Below are 16,496 nucleotides of genomic sequence, written 5' to 3' on the forward strand. Positions count from 1 at the left end.
GTTTCACTCTATTCAAGTGACATTTTCACACCTATTCCCTGTGGGATTCGACCCCAACTCAGTTGGGTTATTATATTTGACACCGACCGCCTTACACCATTTATATAGGTGTAATTTGAGCGTATCAAATTTGGCGCCGTTGCCGGGGAATATGGTTTTGAAATTACTAACTAGTGTGTGCTTTACTTTACGTCTTCTTCTATTCCATCACACTTTGCTTGGTGTCAATAGGTAAACATGGGCAGGACGGAAGAAGAGAATGTGTTTGCAGATATAGATGAGTATATTGAGGATACAAATTCCCTTGTCCCTCCAAGAGTTGATGCTGCCACCTTCAAAGTGGAACACAGTCTAATCCTAATGCTATAATTAGAGGGATTCTTCCAAAATTCCATCGACTATGATCCGACACATCATCTCAAATGTTTTTGGGTGTGTGTGCAATCCACAAGCAGAATCATGTCTAACATGACGCCCTAAGGTTGAGGGTGTTCAAGTACTCTCTAACTGGAGAGGCAAGACATTAGATCCAAAATCTACCTCCTAATTCTATCCATACATGGCCCAAACTTGTCTGAGCTTTCCTAGCAAAATGGTTTCCATAAAGCAAGAAGTCCGATCTCCGAGATAAAATTTTCTTCTTCAAGCAATTACCGAGGAAGCATCTCCATGAAGCATGAGATAGATTCAATCTATATATAGTGAGGTCGCCGAATCTACATAAAATTTTCTTCTTCCAGCAATTCTGAATAATATTTCGTTGGAGAAGTTTTATATGGGCTTGGATCATATGAATCAATCCATAGCCAAAAATGTAGTGGATGGATCCTTTATGGATAAAACATTTGTAAGGATCACACAAATCCTTGACAAGATGGCCGAATATTACCAAGCTTTGCACTCGGAAGACACCACGAGTGGAATTGAATATGGTACTCCTTCCTTGACCAACATGACTAAGGATAACCGAGAAAGAGATCAAGTAATTGTCGGGCTTGCCACCAATGTCAATGTGTTGACAAAAATGTTCACAGAAAGCCAAACAAAAAAGGTGAATGTTGTGGAAGATGTGCAACCCATGTCAAATGAGGAATACGAAAAAGCAAATTATGTCAACAATCCTCAAGGAGGATATCAAAGACAACCCTACCAAGGTTCAGGAAAACAGCACCAATGGAGATCTAACCCTTAAGGTCAAAGCAACCAATAGTGGCGAAGCGACCAAGGCAGTTCTAATCAAGGAAATTGGAGTAACAACAACAACAACTTTTCAAATTGGAGTTCAAACCCCTATGTTCCACAAAAGGGGCAATATTCTAACTCTCCACATTGGAAGGAAAGTTCTTCAAGTGAGTCCAAAGTAGAAAACATTCTTGAAAGAGTATTACAAAATCAAGAGAGATATGACACTTCAATAAAGAATATGACCGAGCTTGTGGGTTCTCACACCACATCTATTCAAAAGTTGGAGATGCAAATGAGGGATCTTTCAAGAGATCAATATCCAAAGCAAAAAAGGCACGCTCCCAAGTGACACAATTGCAAACCCAAAAGGTAGTGGGAGTGGTCCAACTTCGCATTATATGGCAATCACAACTCGAAGTGGGAAACTACTTCAAGGAGAGAATGAACAAGTGGTCGAAGTGGAAGATTTTGAACAATAAGTCGAGGCAAAAGTTGAGGTGCCAATTATTGTTGAAGGTTAAAGACTCCCGAAGAAGGTGAGAACTCAAGAAGTGAACCATGAAGAGGTGAAGGAAAAGGTAATAGAGGAACCAAAAACTCTAGCACCAATTACTAGACCTCCTCCTCATTTCCCTTAAAGACTTTGCTAGAAAGCAGTTATCGGTGAACATTCCATTTGTGGAAGCATTTCAAGAGATGCTGGGTTTTGCTAAGTACTTGAAGTACTTGATCACTAAAAAGAAAACCACCAAGAATGAAGTGGTGAATGTGACTCACCGGGTTAGTTCCATCATTGCAACAACCGCCATCCAAAAGAAGGAGGACCTGGGAGCCTTCATCATTCCATGCACCATTGGATTGCGTGATTTTGCACGTGCCATTTGTGATAATGGGGCTAGCATCAACTTAACGCCCCTTGCTATTTACAAGCAAGCGGGATTAGGTATGCCCAGGCCTACAAGTATGAGATTGAAAATGGTTGATCGTTCAATAAAGTGACCGGTGGGAATAGTTGATGATGTGCTTGTCAAAGTGGGGAAGTTTCTCCTCCCTGCCGACTTTGTTATTCTCGATTGTGCTATTTATAAAGATATCCCTATCATCCTGGGGAGACTATTCCTTGATACCGGGAGGGCACTCATGGACTAAAAATGAAATGAGATCAAGTTCCGAGTTAATGACGAAGAAGTTACCTTTCAAGTGAGTAAGGGTATGAAATTGCCACATGCATACGAAATTATCTCAGTCATTGCTGTTGTTGACGAGGTAGAGGGTGCAATCGAAGTGAAGATGGAAGAGGAATGCCTTGGTGAGGCATTGGCGACTATTTTGGTGAATTTTGATGGCGAGGACATGGAAGGATACGTGGAATCGGTGAATTCATTGGAAGGCCTTGGGTCCTACACTTATGCACCAAAGAAGCTCAAGCCACTTCCGCCGCACTTAAGGTATACATTTCTTGGCTCTAATGAAACTCTACCTGTAATTGTTTCTTCTTTGTTGAATGATGTGCAGGTTGAACACTTATTGAATACCTTGAGGGAGCACAGACAGGCCATTCGTTGGACTATAGTGGATATAAGAGGGATTCCAGCCGGATTTTGTGAGCATAAGATACAATTGGAGCAAGAGAGCAAACGTAGCGTGGGTCATCAAAGAAGGTTAAATCCTTCAATGCAAGAGGTGGTGAAGAAATAAATAATAAAATGGTTGGATGCCGGGGTTGTCTACCCCATTGCCGATAGTCCTTGGATGAGACCGGTGCAATGTGTGCCAAAGAAAGGAGGCATGACTGTGATTCAAAATGACAAATTTGAACGCATCCCAATGAGGACGGTGACCAGGTGGAGAGTTTGCACGGACTACCAGAAGCTCAATAGTGCTACTTGCAAAGACCATTTCCATATGCCTTTTATTGATCAAATGCTTGATCGGCTAGCGGGAATGTCATTTTATTGCTTCTTGGATGGTTATTCCAGCTACAACCAAATCAACATTGCCTTAGAGGACCAAGAGAAGACGACATTCACATGTCTGTATGGGACATTTTCCTTTAGTCGGATGCCATTTGGGCTATGCAATGCCCCCATTTGGGCTATGCAATGCCCCGACTATGTTTCAACGATGCATGATATTAATCTTCTCGGACATGGTGGAGAACGTCTTAGAGGTATTCATGGATGACTTCTCTGTAGTTGGTGATTCCTTTGAGCATTGCCTTGCCAACCTTAGGCAAGTGCTAAAAAGATGTGAGGAAACATACCTTGTACTCAATTGGAAAAAATGTCACTTCACGGTGGACGAGGGTATTGTTCTTGGCCATAAAATTTCCAAGAGAGGCATAGAGGTTGATCGGGAAAAGATCGAGATCATTTTAAAGCTTCCTCCTCCCACTTCGGTAAAGGGTGTTCAGAGCTTTTTGGGGCATGCAACTTTTTATAGGCAATTTATCAAAGACTTCTAAAACATTGCAAGTCCCATGTGTAAGCTCCTTGTAAAGGATGCTAAGTTTGAGTTCGATGGGAAGTGGCTCAAAGCTTTTGAGGAATTGAAATCAAGGCTCACCACGACACCTATTATTGTCACACCTGATTGGTCTCTTCCATTTGAACTCATGTGTGATGCCAGTGGTGTAGCTATTGGAGCAGTACTTGGTCAATGACATAGCAAGATTCTTCATCATGTCTAGTATGCAAGAAAGACACTCAATGGTGCACAAATGAATTACATTGTAACTAAAAAAAGTGATAGTCTACACCGATAATGCTGATCTCCGCTACCTTATCATGAAGAAGGATGCTAAACCAAGATTGATTAGGTGTTTCTTTTGTTACAAGAGTTTGACTTTGAAGTCAAATATCAAAAATGAACAGAGAATCAAGTTGCGGATAACTTATCTAGGCTTGAAGAGGCAGGGAGACCAAAAGAAGATCTTGAAATTAATGATGCCTTCCTAGATGAGCACTTATTGGCAATATCCAGCACCTTCGCTCCTTGGTATGCCGACATCGCTAACTTCTTGGTTAGTGACCTTATCCCCGACGGATTGGAAGCTTATCAAAAGAAAGAGTTCTTGTGGGAGTGTAGGCGATACTATTGGGAGGAACCCTTTTTGTTACGGATTTGTGCCGAAAACATCATTCGGCGTTGTGTTCCGGAAGATGAGGTAATTCAAATTCTCAAAGCATGTCATGACTCTCCAGTTGGGGGCCACCACGGTGGCACGATGGAAATCATACTGCGGCAAAAGTGCTAGAATGTGGCTATTAATGGCCATCGATCTACCAAGATTTAAACCAAATGGTCAAGGCATGTGATCAATGTCAAATACAAGGGTCAATTTCTACAAGGCATGAGATGCCTATGAACTTTGTGATGGAGGTCGAGATCTTTGATATGTCGGGGATCGATTTCATGGGTCCCTTCGTAAGCTCTCAATACATGACATATATCTTGGTGGCCGTAGATTATGTCTCCAAATAGGTTGAGGCAATTGCCTTGCAGAACAATGAAGCAAGAAGTGTAACCGCCTTCTTGAAGAAGAACATATTTACTAGGTTTGGAACCCCAAGGGCCATCCTTAGTGATGGTGGTTCTCACTATTGCAACAAAGCCTTTGCCAGGTTGCTTGATAAATATAGAGTTAAGCATAAGGTTACTACCCCTTATCATCCTCAGTCAAGCGGTCAAGTTGAAGTCTCCAACCGGGAGATCAAAAATATTCTAGCAAAAACTGTTAATACAAACAGAACTGACTGGTCAAAGAAGCTAGATGATGCATTGCGGGCCTATCAAACAGCAATTAAGACACCCATTGGCACCTCACCTTACTGATTGGTTTTTGGTAAGGCTTGTTACTTGCCAATGGAACATCAACACAAAGCCATGTGGGCATTGAAAATGTTAAATCTTGACTGGGCCAAAGCTGCTAATCTAAGGATGACACAACCTAACGAGATGGAAGAGTTCCGTTTTCATGCCTACAAGAATGCAGTCATGTATAAAGAAAAATTGAAGTTTATTCGTGACAAGAAGATTTTTAAGCAGGAATTTAAATCTGGTGACATGGTCTTACTCTTCAACTCAAGATTGAAGTTTTTTCCGGGAAAACTCAAATCCAAATGGTCTGGCCCATTCAAAGTTGTGAATGTGTCTTCCTATGTAGCTGTTGAATTAGAATCTGAGGACGGGACCCGAAATTTCAAAGTAAATGGCCAAAGGGTCAAGCCTTACCTTGGAACCATTGGAGAAAGGAAACTAGTAGAACAACTCTCACTCAAGGATGGTCCCGTACCAATTGCCACCAATGATTAGCCAAAGTGGGGGCAACATCGTCATGTCGCGACGTTAAATCAAGCGCTTCTTAGGAGGCAACCCAAGTGTTGGTAACAATTCTTTGGTTAGATTTTAATTTTAGTAGGTTTAATTGTAAGAGATGAACAGTTTGACGGGTGTGTTAGAATGCAGGTTACCCAAAATAAAAACGAAATATGATGCAAAGGTAGAGGGAAAATGAAGGAAAACAAGCTGAGTTTCAGCTGTTGTTCTGCGGCAACATATGCGGCCACATAAATTGTATGCAGAACCCATAATGATCGCAGACACAAGCAGAACACCAATAAAATTAGGTCATAAAAATATGGAGAAAAGTCAACTCTTGTGGCCCATAGAATCATTCTACTACCGTAGAATCAAACGCACATCTGTAGTAGACCACCCAGGTACTAATCCATCGCAAAACACATATGTGGCCGGATAATGTGTTATGCGATGGTCATTTGACCGCAGAACCATCAGGTATTAAACCCCAGTTCTGTCTCTCTCCCCTTTCTATCTATCTTCTGTCATTTGACACACCCAGGCACGAAAACAAAATCCAAGAGAAAAACATAGAGAAAACAAAAAACAAAAATAAAATCAGAAAATGGGAGGCTCACCTTGATTGCTTGACTCACGATTCACATCAACTTAGCTTACTCAAACTTTTGCAATCTGGTATGTAATATTTACAAAATTTCTCTTGCTCAGTTAATGTAAAGACACGCCTCATTTCTCTTGCTCGGTTAATGTAAGGACTGATGTGTGCTTTCAGTCATTTTTTTCCTCCAATCCATGTTACCCTCTTCTATCTACCCAACTTCTTGTCTTCTATAATGGGAATCGACTCTGGGGGGAAAGACGTATTGTGGGTGGGTCAATCAAAATTTAGGGGTGAGTATTAGGGAGTCTGAATAGAGTAAGGAGGTTGGAAATTTGTAACAATTTGCATTAGATATTGCCAGGCCAAGCATTAAATCGACCAAATGTTGAGTGTGTGTAATGCTCTCTCACAATTTGAGCATTTGGTGCTGAGTATGAATAAAGGTTGCCTATGAGTGCATTACTGAGTAGAGGCGATGATCTTTGCGGTCCGCATAACTGTTTTGTGGTCCCCAAAGTCATCACATTCTGTATGCTTGAGAGTTTTCTCTGCTCCAATATGCGGTTGAGTCCACGGCCACAGAACTGGTTTGCAGACAGCACAATGGTCATAGGCCTAATCAGAATCCAGCCTTATTCAAAGTTCAAAATTCGACTAATCTACGGTCGCAAACAAGTTTTGCGACCACTTCTACGGCCCGCATAATGCCTTTTACTTCTGATGGTTATCTTTTGCGTTGTGGTTTGCGGTCCGCAGAGTTATTCTGCGATAGCATAACTACTCACAGAACATTTTGTGCCTCTTATTTCTATGCCATATGTTACACATGTCCTATCTTGTACTAACTCCTCGTTAATTGGCAGGAATGGAACCAAAGAAATCCTTAGCATCGCGAACACCCACCACTCGAGGAAATAGAGGCACTGCAGCTATAAGCCCATAATTATAGCAATCCAAACGCAAACATCCTGGCACATCCAGAAATTCATCCGAGCCTACCTCCCAGTCTGAAGAGGAGGAGGCACAGCTTGCCTTTTACCACCAGTTGACCTCCAGGTCGAAGCACGCAAAAAGAGTTGTGAGGATCTTAGGTTTAGGATTCCCGGCTCTTGGACTCTGTACAGAGATGGTCTAGCAAAGAGAAAGATCCTCGAAGAAAAGTAGCTTAATTTGAAAGGTCTTATAGAACACTATCCCCATGTGCTAGAAAACATCAAAAATAGGGGATAGGAGTTCTTCACTAAAGTTTCAGGATAGTACAATGAGACGCTTATTAGGGAATTTTATGCTGCATCCAGGAACTCAGAACAAAATAGAAACCATCGATACTTGAAATTTGTCTTAGTCCGAGGAGTTGAAGTACTTTGTGATTTCCCATCCATCAATGATGTATATTTCGAGGAGTGGGAACCAGGCATGGCAGTATATGAGGCAAAGATTGCAAATAAAGAATCTGAGCATGCTTGGGTAGCCACTATATTAGCCAAAGGATCTCCGCCTTGGATTGCACCACGCCAGAAAATTCACAAGAAGGATTTTACCCGAGAGGGCCGATATTGGCTAAGTTTTGTCTATTCCCGTATACTGCCTACGTGAAATGAGACCGACATCAGTATCGAGAAGGAGATACTTATCGCTTGCATCATGTCGGGTATCAAGATTGATGTGGGAGAGCTTATATTTCCTGAAATTGGGATTAGGGCAAACCAGAAAGAAACCTCGCTCCATTTTCCAGGCTTAATCCATGCTTTGTGTAACGACGTGACAGTTACTTCGTTCCCCAAACATGACCGCATAGAAAGAATTGTTCAGAACATTGACATCACACGGCACCAAGACATTGATAAAGTGGTCAAAGATCCACCAGAGAAATCACTCACTCTCCCTCCGGCCTCTTCCCTCAGCAACACCTGCTATGTCATCAGTTCTAGACACCTCTTCCGCACCAACTACCTCCACATCCACTCTCAGATCAGCCACCGTGACACCACTGGTCTCACTGCTTGCACTCTCCAAGCTTGGTCTACTGGCACAACATGGTAATTATAAAGTAGACAAATTGACAAAATAACATCCATCGCTCATCCTGCAAGCATTAGCCCCGATCCAAACCTCAGTAAGGGATCTTCAGAAGCAACATCTATCATATGAGGATCGACTCAAACATTTTGAAGCTTGCCTTAAGAAAGTTGATCGAGGTGAAGTTGGGGAGATGCCTCAACTCAAAAAGGATGTAGTTGAGCTCAAGTTAGAGCTACATAAGATGCAGACACTGGAGTTTGATTTGACCACCCTTCTTCTAGTGGAAGGGGAGCAGGGCACTGGCACCTCCCACATACCATGTTTCGATCTGGACTTCAAAAACCCTCTATCAGCTGAGGAGGCACACGACACTGACATCTCATAAGCTCCGGGTTCCATTGCACACACCGATGATCATTCAAATGAGGAATCTGGAGAGTCTCATGCGGAAATTGATGAGGATAAGATACTTGAGGAGGGTGATGATCAGAGAGACAACAGAGGCAAATATATTGCCATTTCTCCAAATGCACCGGGTGAGGAGCAGGCGGATGTGCAGGAAGCTATCGCAAACTCCCTTGCAGATATGGTTGCCAGGCCTACTACAACGACCACACAGCCATCATCTGGTGAGGCTAGCAGCTCCTAGGTCCAGGACCTAACTCCGCAACTGGCGGAGCTTCCTACTTTGGTCTCGGACACCACTGCCCAGTCAGAGGCTCCACCTACAGCCTCCACAGTGTCAGCTCCTGGCCCCATGGCCGCCTTAGATATTCTAACCCCTCCAAGAGCCTAGTGCGCCCTAGGAAGCCCCTAAACTTTATTTTACTTTCTCAATTCATTGGGGACAATGTATGCTCTTAGGTTGGGGTAGTTAACTTTTGGAACTTGTATATAAACTCCTAGTCTTAATAATGTAGATTTGTATATATTAATGAATTCCCCTTGGTTTTTCTTCGCCGAGTTCTTTTCCAAGGGTGTAATAGTAGAACCATGGTCGTAGCATAAAAGATTTTGACTTGTTTGGTGCTTTTGTTCTAGATTCAAGCATGTGATAAGTTTTTGTGGAATAAATTGCACCCTTCAAATTTTTGTAAATAAACAGTTAGTCATTCTTGTGAATCTGACGCTCGTTCTTTGACTTTGTGCTTACTTAGAATATCAAATATCATGTGATGAAGCATTGAATTGCCTTGTATTCACTTGAGGGCTGAAATTATGCCAATTTGAGAAGTTAATGCGTCGTGAGTGGTGAAAATGTGTATAAATAATACATGTGCTCAACTTGTAATGTCTAGAACTTGCCCGGTTGGTTCCTCAATGCAAATCTCAGGTTGATAATTGGGTGTCAAAATGATCATAGGCTCTCTTTGTGATTGCTAACTAGTTGTGACCAAACTGACCTCCCCGGTGCATTTATCGTCCTAGTTATCCCTTGTTGAACTTTTAACCTTTTATTTGGATACTACATTACAAACATTTACCCTTTTGTGAATTAATTCCCTTTTTTGAACCCGTCCCTCCTTGATTGTTGAGAATGAGGCTAAAATCCTAAGTTGGGGGTGTTGGTATCAATTGGAAAATGGTGAAGATGTACATTGTGTATAGAAGCATATACCTCAAAGTTGTTTATATGAAGATACTCAAGCTCCAAAAGAAAAGCAAAAGAAAATATTTGTATATGTATATATAAAAAGAAAAGTGGGGAGTCTTGCGAAAATTAGAGAGATACTTTGAGGTGGGTCTATGTTGGTAACTAGAGGTCAATAAGGGCTATGTGGTTTTAGAAGAAGCAAAGTGCTAAAACAATGTGTAGCGTTCAAGGAGGGTACATTCACTACATTCCCAAATATTCATCCAACCCGTCCCGAAGCCTACACTCCAACCCTTAAAAAGTCCTTTTTGATCTACAACCAATTATTCATGAGATAGCAACGAGTTAAAATAAGGGCAAGTATATGGACTGATACTTGTAGCACTTAGCCTTCTTTCTAAGTGCAAGAGTGTTTAATTGTATCCCATGTACATATTTGTTGAGTTGGGGATTTTTCTTGATGTGAGCACGCATGAATTGCAAGATTTAGCAGAAGTTAGGCTTCTTGAAGTAGGATACAAGTTCATATCTAGCTATGGGTAGCACTCTGTCATTGCTCTTGAGGCTCAAAATTTACAAACTGATTATTCGAACTGTTAAATGATCTTTGTTGTCAAAGAAGGGTGAATAAAAGAAGTTACATGCTTGTTAGCTAACAGTCAGCACCATCCATAGTCATTTCTTCTTTGTGATCAGTCGGAAGTAGATTAGTATTTGGTAGGTTGACTTTTTAGTTGCTTGAGGGCAAGCAATAGTCTAAGTTGGGGGTGTTGATGTGCCGTAGAAATGCAGCACTTTTGATACCAATTACATAGACTTTAGCCCATCTTTTAAAGCATTATAAGTCATTTCTTACGTAGTTTTGGTATTTTGCAGGAAACCATACTTGAAGTGCCAAGAACATAAAAAAGATGACAAAAACCCATGGAAAATCATAAATGCGGCAGGTCTGCGACCGCAAAAGTGATGTACGGACCATAGACCCATCGCAAAATGAAGCAGATCATCACAGTTTCTGAGACTCATGTCTGCGATCCATTGTGCGATCGCACAACTCTTATGCGGAACGCATAATGATCACACAAAAGCAAAAGGAGTTCCAGTGAAGATGATTTTGCGGTACGTTATGCAGTCGCGAAATCAATATGCGGACCGCATAACCAAAATGCGATGGAAAACTGAAAAACTTTGAGATTAATTCTGCGGCAAAAAATAAAGATGTGCGGACCGCGAAAGCGTTCTGCGACCCATTCTACGGTTGCAGACTTGATCTGCAGGGTTATTTTTGTCACTATTTGGCCACGATTTTTAGACCATTATAAATAGAATGATTAAGGTTTTTGTGGACCATCTAGTCTAAAAAGAGGCTACACCTTTATTTTGGAATCTTTTGAGAGAGAATCCAAGACTTTATTCCCTTTGTAATCTTTATGACTTTATTTATTATTTTGTTCTTGTATTCTAGTATGAGTAGCTAACTTTAACTTCTAAGGTTGTGGACCCTAAGTGGGTGTAATGTTAATGGGTGTTTACCATTGAATATATATTTATATATATATATATATATATATATATATATATATATATATATATATATATATAATGGTTGGTTGATTTATATTCATTTCTTATTCTTCATTTATGGTTGATGGTCGCAAACATTGACTAGTGCCATTTGACTCTATCTTTACTTGGAAAAGTGGGTTAGGGTTTGGTACAATTGAATAGCAAGAACTCAAGGTTTTAAACCTTATTTAATATAATCGCTTAGGGATAAGAGCATTCTACTTGGCATAAATTAGTTGCTCTTAATTGTAACTCTTTTTATATTTGGGAAAATCATAAAGAGGAAATACTACCTAGTTATTAGAAAATATTGGGCAGTCATTTAGGAACTATTTGCATATCAAAGGACCTTCCATTAGAAATATATCATATTAACACTGATAGCATTACATTATATTGATGGGGACGCAACCTTGATTTCTTAATTAAATTAAACAAATTCTCTTAACAAATAGTTGTTCTTGACAATTCACAATTACAAAACTCTTTTTAAACTAGCAGAGTAGAACTACGGCTTAAGTCAAGTTTCACACTATTCAAGTAACCTTTTCACACCTATTCCCTGTGGGATTCGACCCCAACCTATTTGGGTTAATATATTTGACACCGACCGCCTTACACTATTTATATAGGTGTAATTTGAGCGTATCAATAATCTGAAGGGTACGGTGGTGCTCTATCTGGGGATCGAGGTCAGTTTGTGAGGGGTTAATCTAGCAGGCTTAAAAACCCAGCACCGCCGCCTTCTCAGGCTGCTCCAGTGTGGCCCTATTTCAGTGCCATTCCAGAGAGCTCCTACCATCCACCGGCCATTCAAGTTTCCTCCAGTGGGTGTTCAGGTCTCCAAAGTCTGACTCAAGGCCTTTATCTTCTGCATTGAGAGGTTGGTTTGAGTGTGGGAATATTGGTTATGTGAGGAGGTTCTTCCCCAGGCTTCGGGACAAGGCAGTACAGCGGGGTCATCAGCCTATGATTACCGCACCAGCTGTCGCACTAGCCGTTCGGCTGCATAGAGATGGAGGGCAGGTGGGTAGGGGTCGTCCTAGAGGTGGAGGCCAGTCAGGTGGCGCTCTAGATAGGTTCTATGCCTTTCTAGCTAGACCAGAAGCAATAGCCTCAGATGTCGTGATCACAAGTATTATTTCTATTTGCGGTAGGGATGCTTCGGTACTATTTGATGTAGGGTCTATGTATTCATATGTTTCATCTTTGATCCTTTTCTGGGTGTTCCTTGCGAGTCCTTGAATACTCCTGTATATGTGTCACTAGCGGGCGATTATGTTGTTGTGGATCATGTCTACCAATTCTATATAGTCGACTTTCTGTGGTTATAAGACCAGAGCGGATCTTCTATAGCTCAACACATGGATACTACTTGGAGTTGAAAGGTTCATCTAGTCGGGTTATCTCTTTCCTGAAAGCTCAACACATGGATGAGAATGGTTGTTTGGCCTATCTAGCTTATATTCGGGATACTACTACAGAGACTCCAATGATTAATTCAATGCCCATGGTGTGGGAGTTCTCTGATGTGTTCCCTTCTGTTCTACCAGGCTGCCACCAGGTCATGATATCGATTTTGTATTGATCTGGCTCCAGATACCCAGCCTATCTCTATTCCATTGTACCGCATGGCTCCGGAAGAGTTGAAGGAGTTGAAAGAACAGCTTGAGGAGTTGCTAGCAAAGGGGTTCATCAGACCGAGTGTGTCACCTTAAGGTCCACCTGTGTTGTTCGTGAAGAAGAAGGACTGGACTATGCAGATGTGCATTGATTACCGCTAGTTGAACAAATTTACCATTATGAACAAGTACCCATTGCCGTGTATTGATAATTGTTTGTACCAGTTGTGGGGTGCCAGAGTGTTCTCTAAGATCGACTTGAGATCGGGGTATCATTGGCTAAAGATTTTTGCTTCGGATGTTCCGAAGACAGCTTTTCGGACTAGATATGGCCACTACGAGTTTCTACTGATGTCTTTTGGCTTGTCTAACGCCCCATCGGCGTTTATGGATTTGATGAACTGGGTGTCCAGGCCATATATTGGGTCATTTGTCATTGTCTTCATTAATGTCATATTGATCTACTCGCGAAGCATTGAGGTGCACGAGCAGCATTTGAGAGTTGTGCTTCAGACCTTACGGGAATAGAAGCTATATGATAAGTTCTCCAAGTGCGAGTTCTGGTTAGACTCTGTGGCATTCTTGGGGCATATTGTATTATGCGAGGGTATTAAGGAAGATCCCAAGAAGATTGAGGCAGTTTAGATTTAGCCTCGTCCTACCACAGCGACTGAGATCAAGAGTTTCTTGGGGTTAGCAGGGTATTATCACCGGTTTGTGGACGGCTTCTCATCTAATGAAACACCTTTGACTAGAATGACCTATAAGGGTTCTCCGTTCCGATGGTCCGATAATTGCGAGGTGAGCTTTCAGAAGCTCAAGACCGCACTGACTACAACACCGGTGTTAGTGTTCCCTTTCAAATCACGGATGTATTCTGTGTATTGTGATGTTTCACGTATTGTCTTGGGTCATGTATTAATATAGGAGGGGCGAGTTATTTCATATGCTTCACGTCAGCTGAAGCCCCATGAGAAGAATTACCCCGTACATGACTTGGAGTTGGCTGCGATAGTTCATTCTCTCAAGATCTGGAGGCATTATCTTTGTGGGGTGTCCTATGAGGTTTACATCGATCATCGCATCTTGCAGCATTTGTTCAAGTAGAGCCATATCAATTTGAGGCTGCGCAGGTGGCTTGAGTTACTAAAGGACTATGATATTACCATCCTTTATCATCCAGGCAACGCGAATGTGGTTGCAGATGCCTTGAGCCGAAAGTTTGAGAGTATAGGTAGTTTGACATTCATTTCAGCAGAGGATAGGCCATTGGCTTTGGACATTCAGTCCTTGGCTAACAGACTTGTGAGGTTGGATATTTCAGAGCCCAGTCGAGTTCTTGCATGCGTCGTTGCTTAGTCTTCATTATTTGAGCGGATCCAGGCTCATCAGTACGACGATCTGCACTTGTTGGTTGTTAGGGAGACGGTACTATAGGGTGGTTCCAAGGATGTTGCTATCGGTGAGGGCGGTGTTCTGCGACTCTAGGGTCGTCTATGTGTTCCTAATGTTGATGGATTGAGGGAGAAAATTCTAGAGGAGGCACACAGTTCTCGGTATTCTAATCATCCGGGTGTTATGAAGATGTATCATGACCTGAGGCACCATTATTGGTGGTGGCATATGAAGAAAGACATAGCTGAGTATGTAGCGAGATGCCTAAATTGCCAGCAGGTTATGTATGAGCACCAGAGGCCAGGTGGCCTACTTCAGCAGATGGTTATACCTGAGTGGAAATGGGAGTGCATCACTATGGACTTCATAGTTGGGTTGCCGTAGACTTTGAGGAATTTTGATGTAGTTTGTGTCATTGTCGATAGGTTGACCAAGTTGGCACACTTTATTCTGGTTGTGACTAAGTATTTTTTTAGAGAGATTGGCCCAGATTTACATTCAGTAGATTGTTTGGTTCCATGGTGTGCATGTTTCAATCATTTCAGTTACAGGCCCTCAGTTCACTTCGCACTTATGGAGAGCAGTACAGAGTGAATTGGGTACCTAGGTAGAGCTCAGCACAGCCTTTCATCCACAGACCGACGGGCAGTTGGAGCGGACGGTTTAAATCTTGGAGGATATGCTTAGAGCATGTGTGATTGACTTTGGAGGGCAGTGGGATCGATTCTTTCCTTTGGCCGAGATTGCTTATAACAACAGTTATCAGTCCAGCATTGAGATGGATCTTTTTGAGGCTTTGAATGGTCAGCGATGTCGTTCGCCCATCGGATGGTTTGAGCCCGTCAAGGCTAAGTTATGTGGCACTGATTTAGCGAAGGATGCCTTGGAGAAGGTGAAGTTGATTCAGGAGTGACTTCGCATAGCACAGTCCAGACAAAAGAGTTACGCGGATCAGAAGGCACGTGATTTATCATTTAAGTTGGGCGAGAAGGTTCTCTTGAAAGTCTCGCCGATAAAGGGAATCATGAGGTTCGGGAAGAAGGGAAAGTTGAGCCTAAGGTGTATAGGTCCATTTGAGGTCTTGAGGCGAGTTGGGGAAGTTGCTTATGAGGTTGCTTTGCCTCCCAGTCTATAGGAAGTTCATCCGGTTTTCCATGTGACTATGCTCCGATAGTATCATGCCGACAAGTCGCATGTCTTAAACTACAGTACGGTTCAGCTAGATGAGAGCCTGGGTTATGAGGGGGAGCCAGTTGTCATTGTTGACAGGAAGGTTCGCCAGTTGAGGTCTAAGAATATTTCTTCGGTAAAGGTCCAGTAGAGGGGTCAATTACTCGGATGATTTTGGACTTGGGCGTCTATTTTCGGATGACCCGGGAGCATTTCAGTGCTTAATGTTTAAAGTTGGCGCATTGAAGGTTTTCAAGTTCTTCAAGTTTGGTTTGGAGTAGGCTTTGGTCTTATCGAAGTCTGTTTGGGATTTCGAGCCTGGGAATAGTTCTGTATGGTGATTTATGACTTGCGCACAAAATTGGGTGTCATTCCGAGTAGTCTAAGTATGATTCGGCGCGTTCGGAGTAAGTTCGAAAAACATAAAGTTCATAAGTTGATTCGATTTGGTTTTGGAAAGTGATTCTTAGTTTTGATGTTGTTTTACGTGTTCTTAGGGATCGAGGGAGTCCGTTTTATGTTTACGAACTTTTTGATATGTTTGGACGAGGCCCCGAGGGACTCGGGTGTTATTCGGACGACGTGCGGAACATGTTTGAACTTGGAAGGATGGCTGAAGCAGCAGGGATCTAGTGCTTTCGCACATGCGAAGAATTGGCTGCAGGTGCGGCACCGCAAAAGCGGCTGGCTAGCCGCAAGTGAGAAAGTTGGCAAAGTGGGCTGAGTCCGCAGGTGCGGACGTGGGGGTGCAGGTGCTTGACTGCAGAATCGGTTAATGGTCCGTAGAAGCGACCTGGTGCTGAAGGGGGTAGGGGGCAGGTGAGAGGGCTCGACCGCACCTGCGAGCCCGCAGATGCGAAGAAGGCGTCGCAGAAGTGGAAGAAGGCCATCTAGGGAGGACCGCATCTTCGAAGCAATTTGAGAGTTGTGCTTCAGACCTTACGGGAATAGAAGCTATATGATAAGTTCTCCAAGTGCGAGTTCTGGTTAGACTCTGTGGCATTCTTGGGGCATATTGTAT

At 42.4% G+C, this 16,496-nt stretch overlaps 1 protein-coding gene across 1 annotated transcript; it reads left to right on the plus strand.

Annotated features, from left to right (window-relative positions):
• Window positions 1–5,049: 5,049 nt before the first annotated feature.
• LOC104091093 (uncharacterized) lies at window positions 5,050–5,499 on the plus strand. Its single transcript, XM_009596351.2, has one exon. It carries the CDS (start codon window positions 5,050–5,052, stop codon window positions 5,497–5,499), a length of 450 nt encoding a protein of 149 aa, XP_009594646.2.
• Window positions 5,500–16,496: the final 10,997 nt, after the last annotated feature.

This window comes from Nicotiana tomentosiformis, chromosome 2, assembly GCF_000390325.3.
Source record: "Nicotiana tomentosiformis chromosome 2, ASM39032v3, whole genome shotgun sequence".
Classification (NCBI taxonomy): Eukaryota; Viridiplantae; Streptophyta; class Magnoliopsida; order Solanales; family Solanaceae; genus Nicotiana; species Nicotiana tomentosiformis.

Coding starts and splice junctions, on each gene's coding strand:
- LOC104091093 (XM_009596351.2), top strand. CDS start 5,050: ATGGAACATCAACACAAAGCCATGTGGGCATTGAAAATGTTAAATCTT.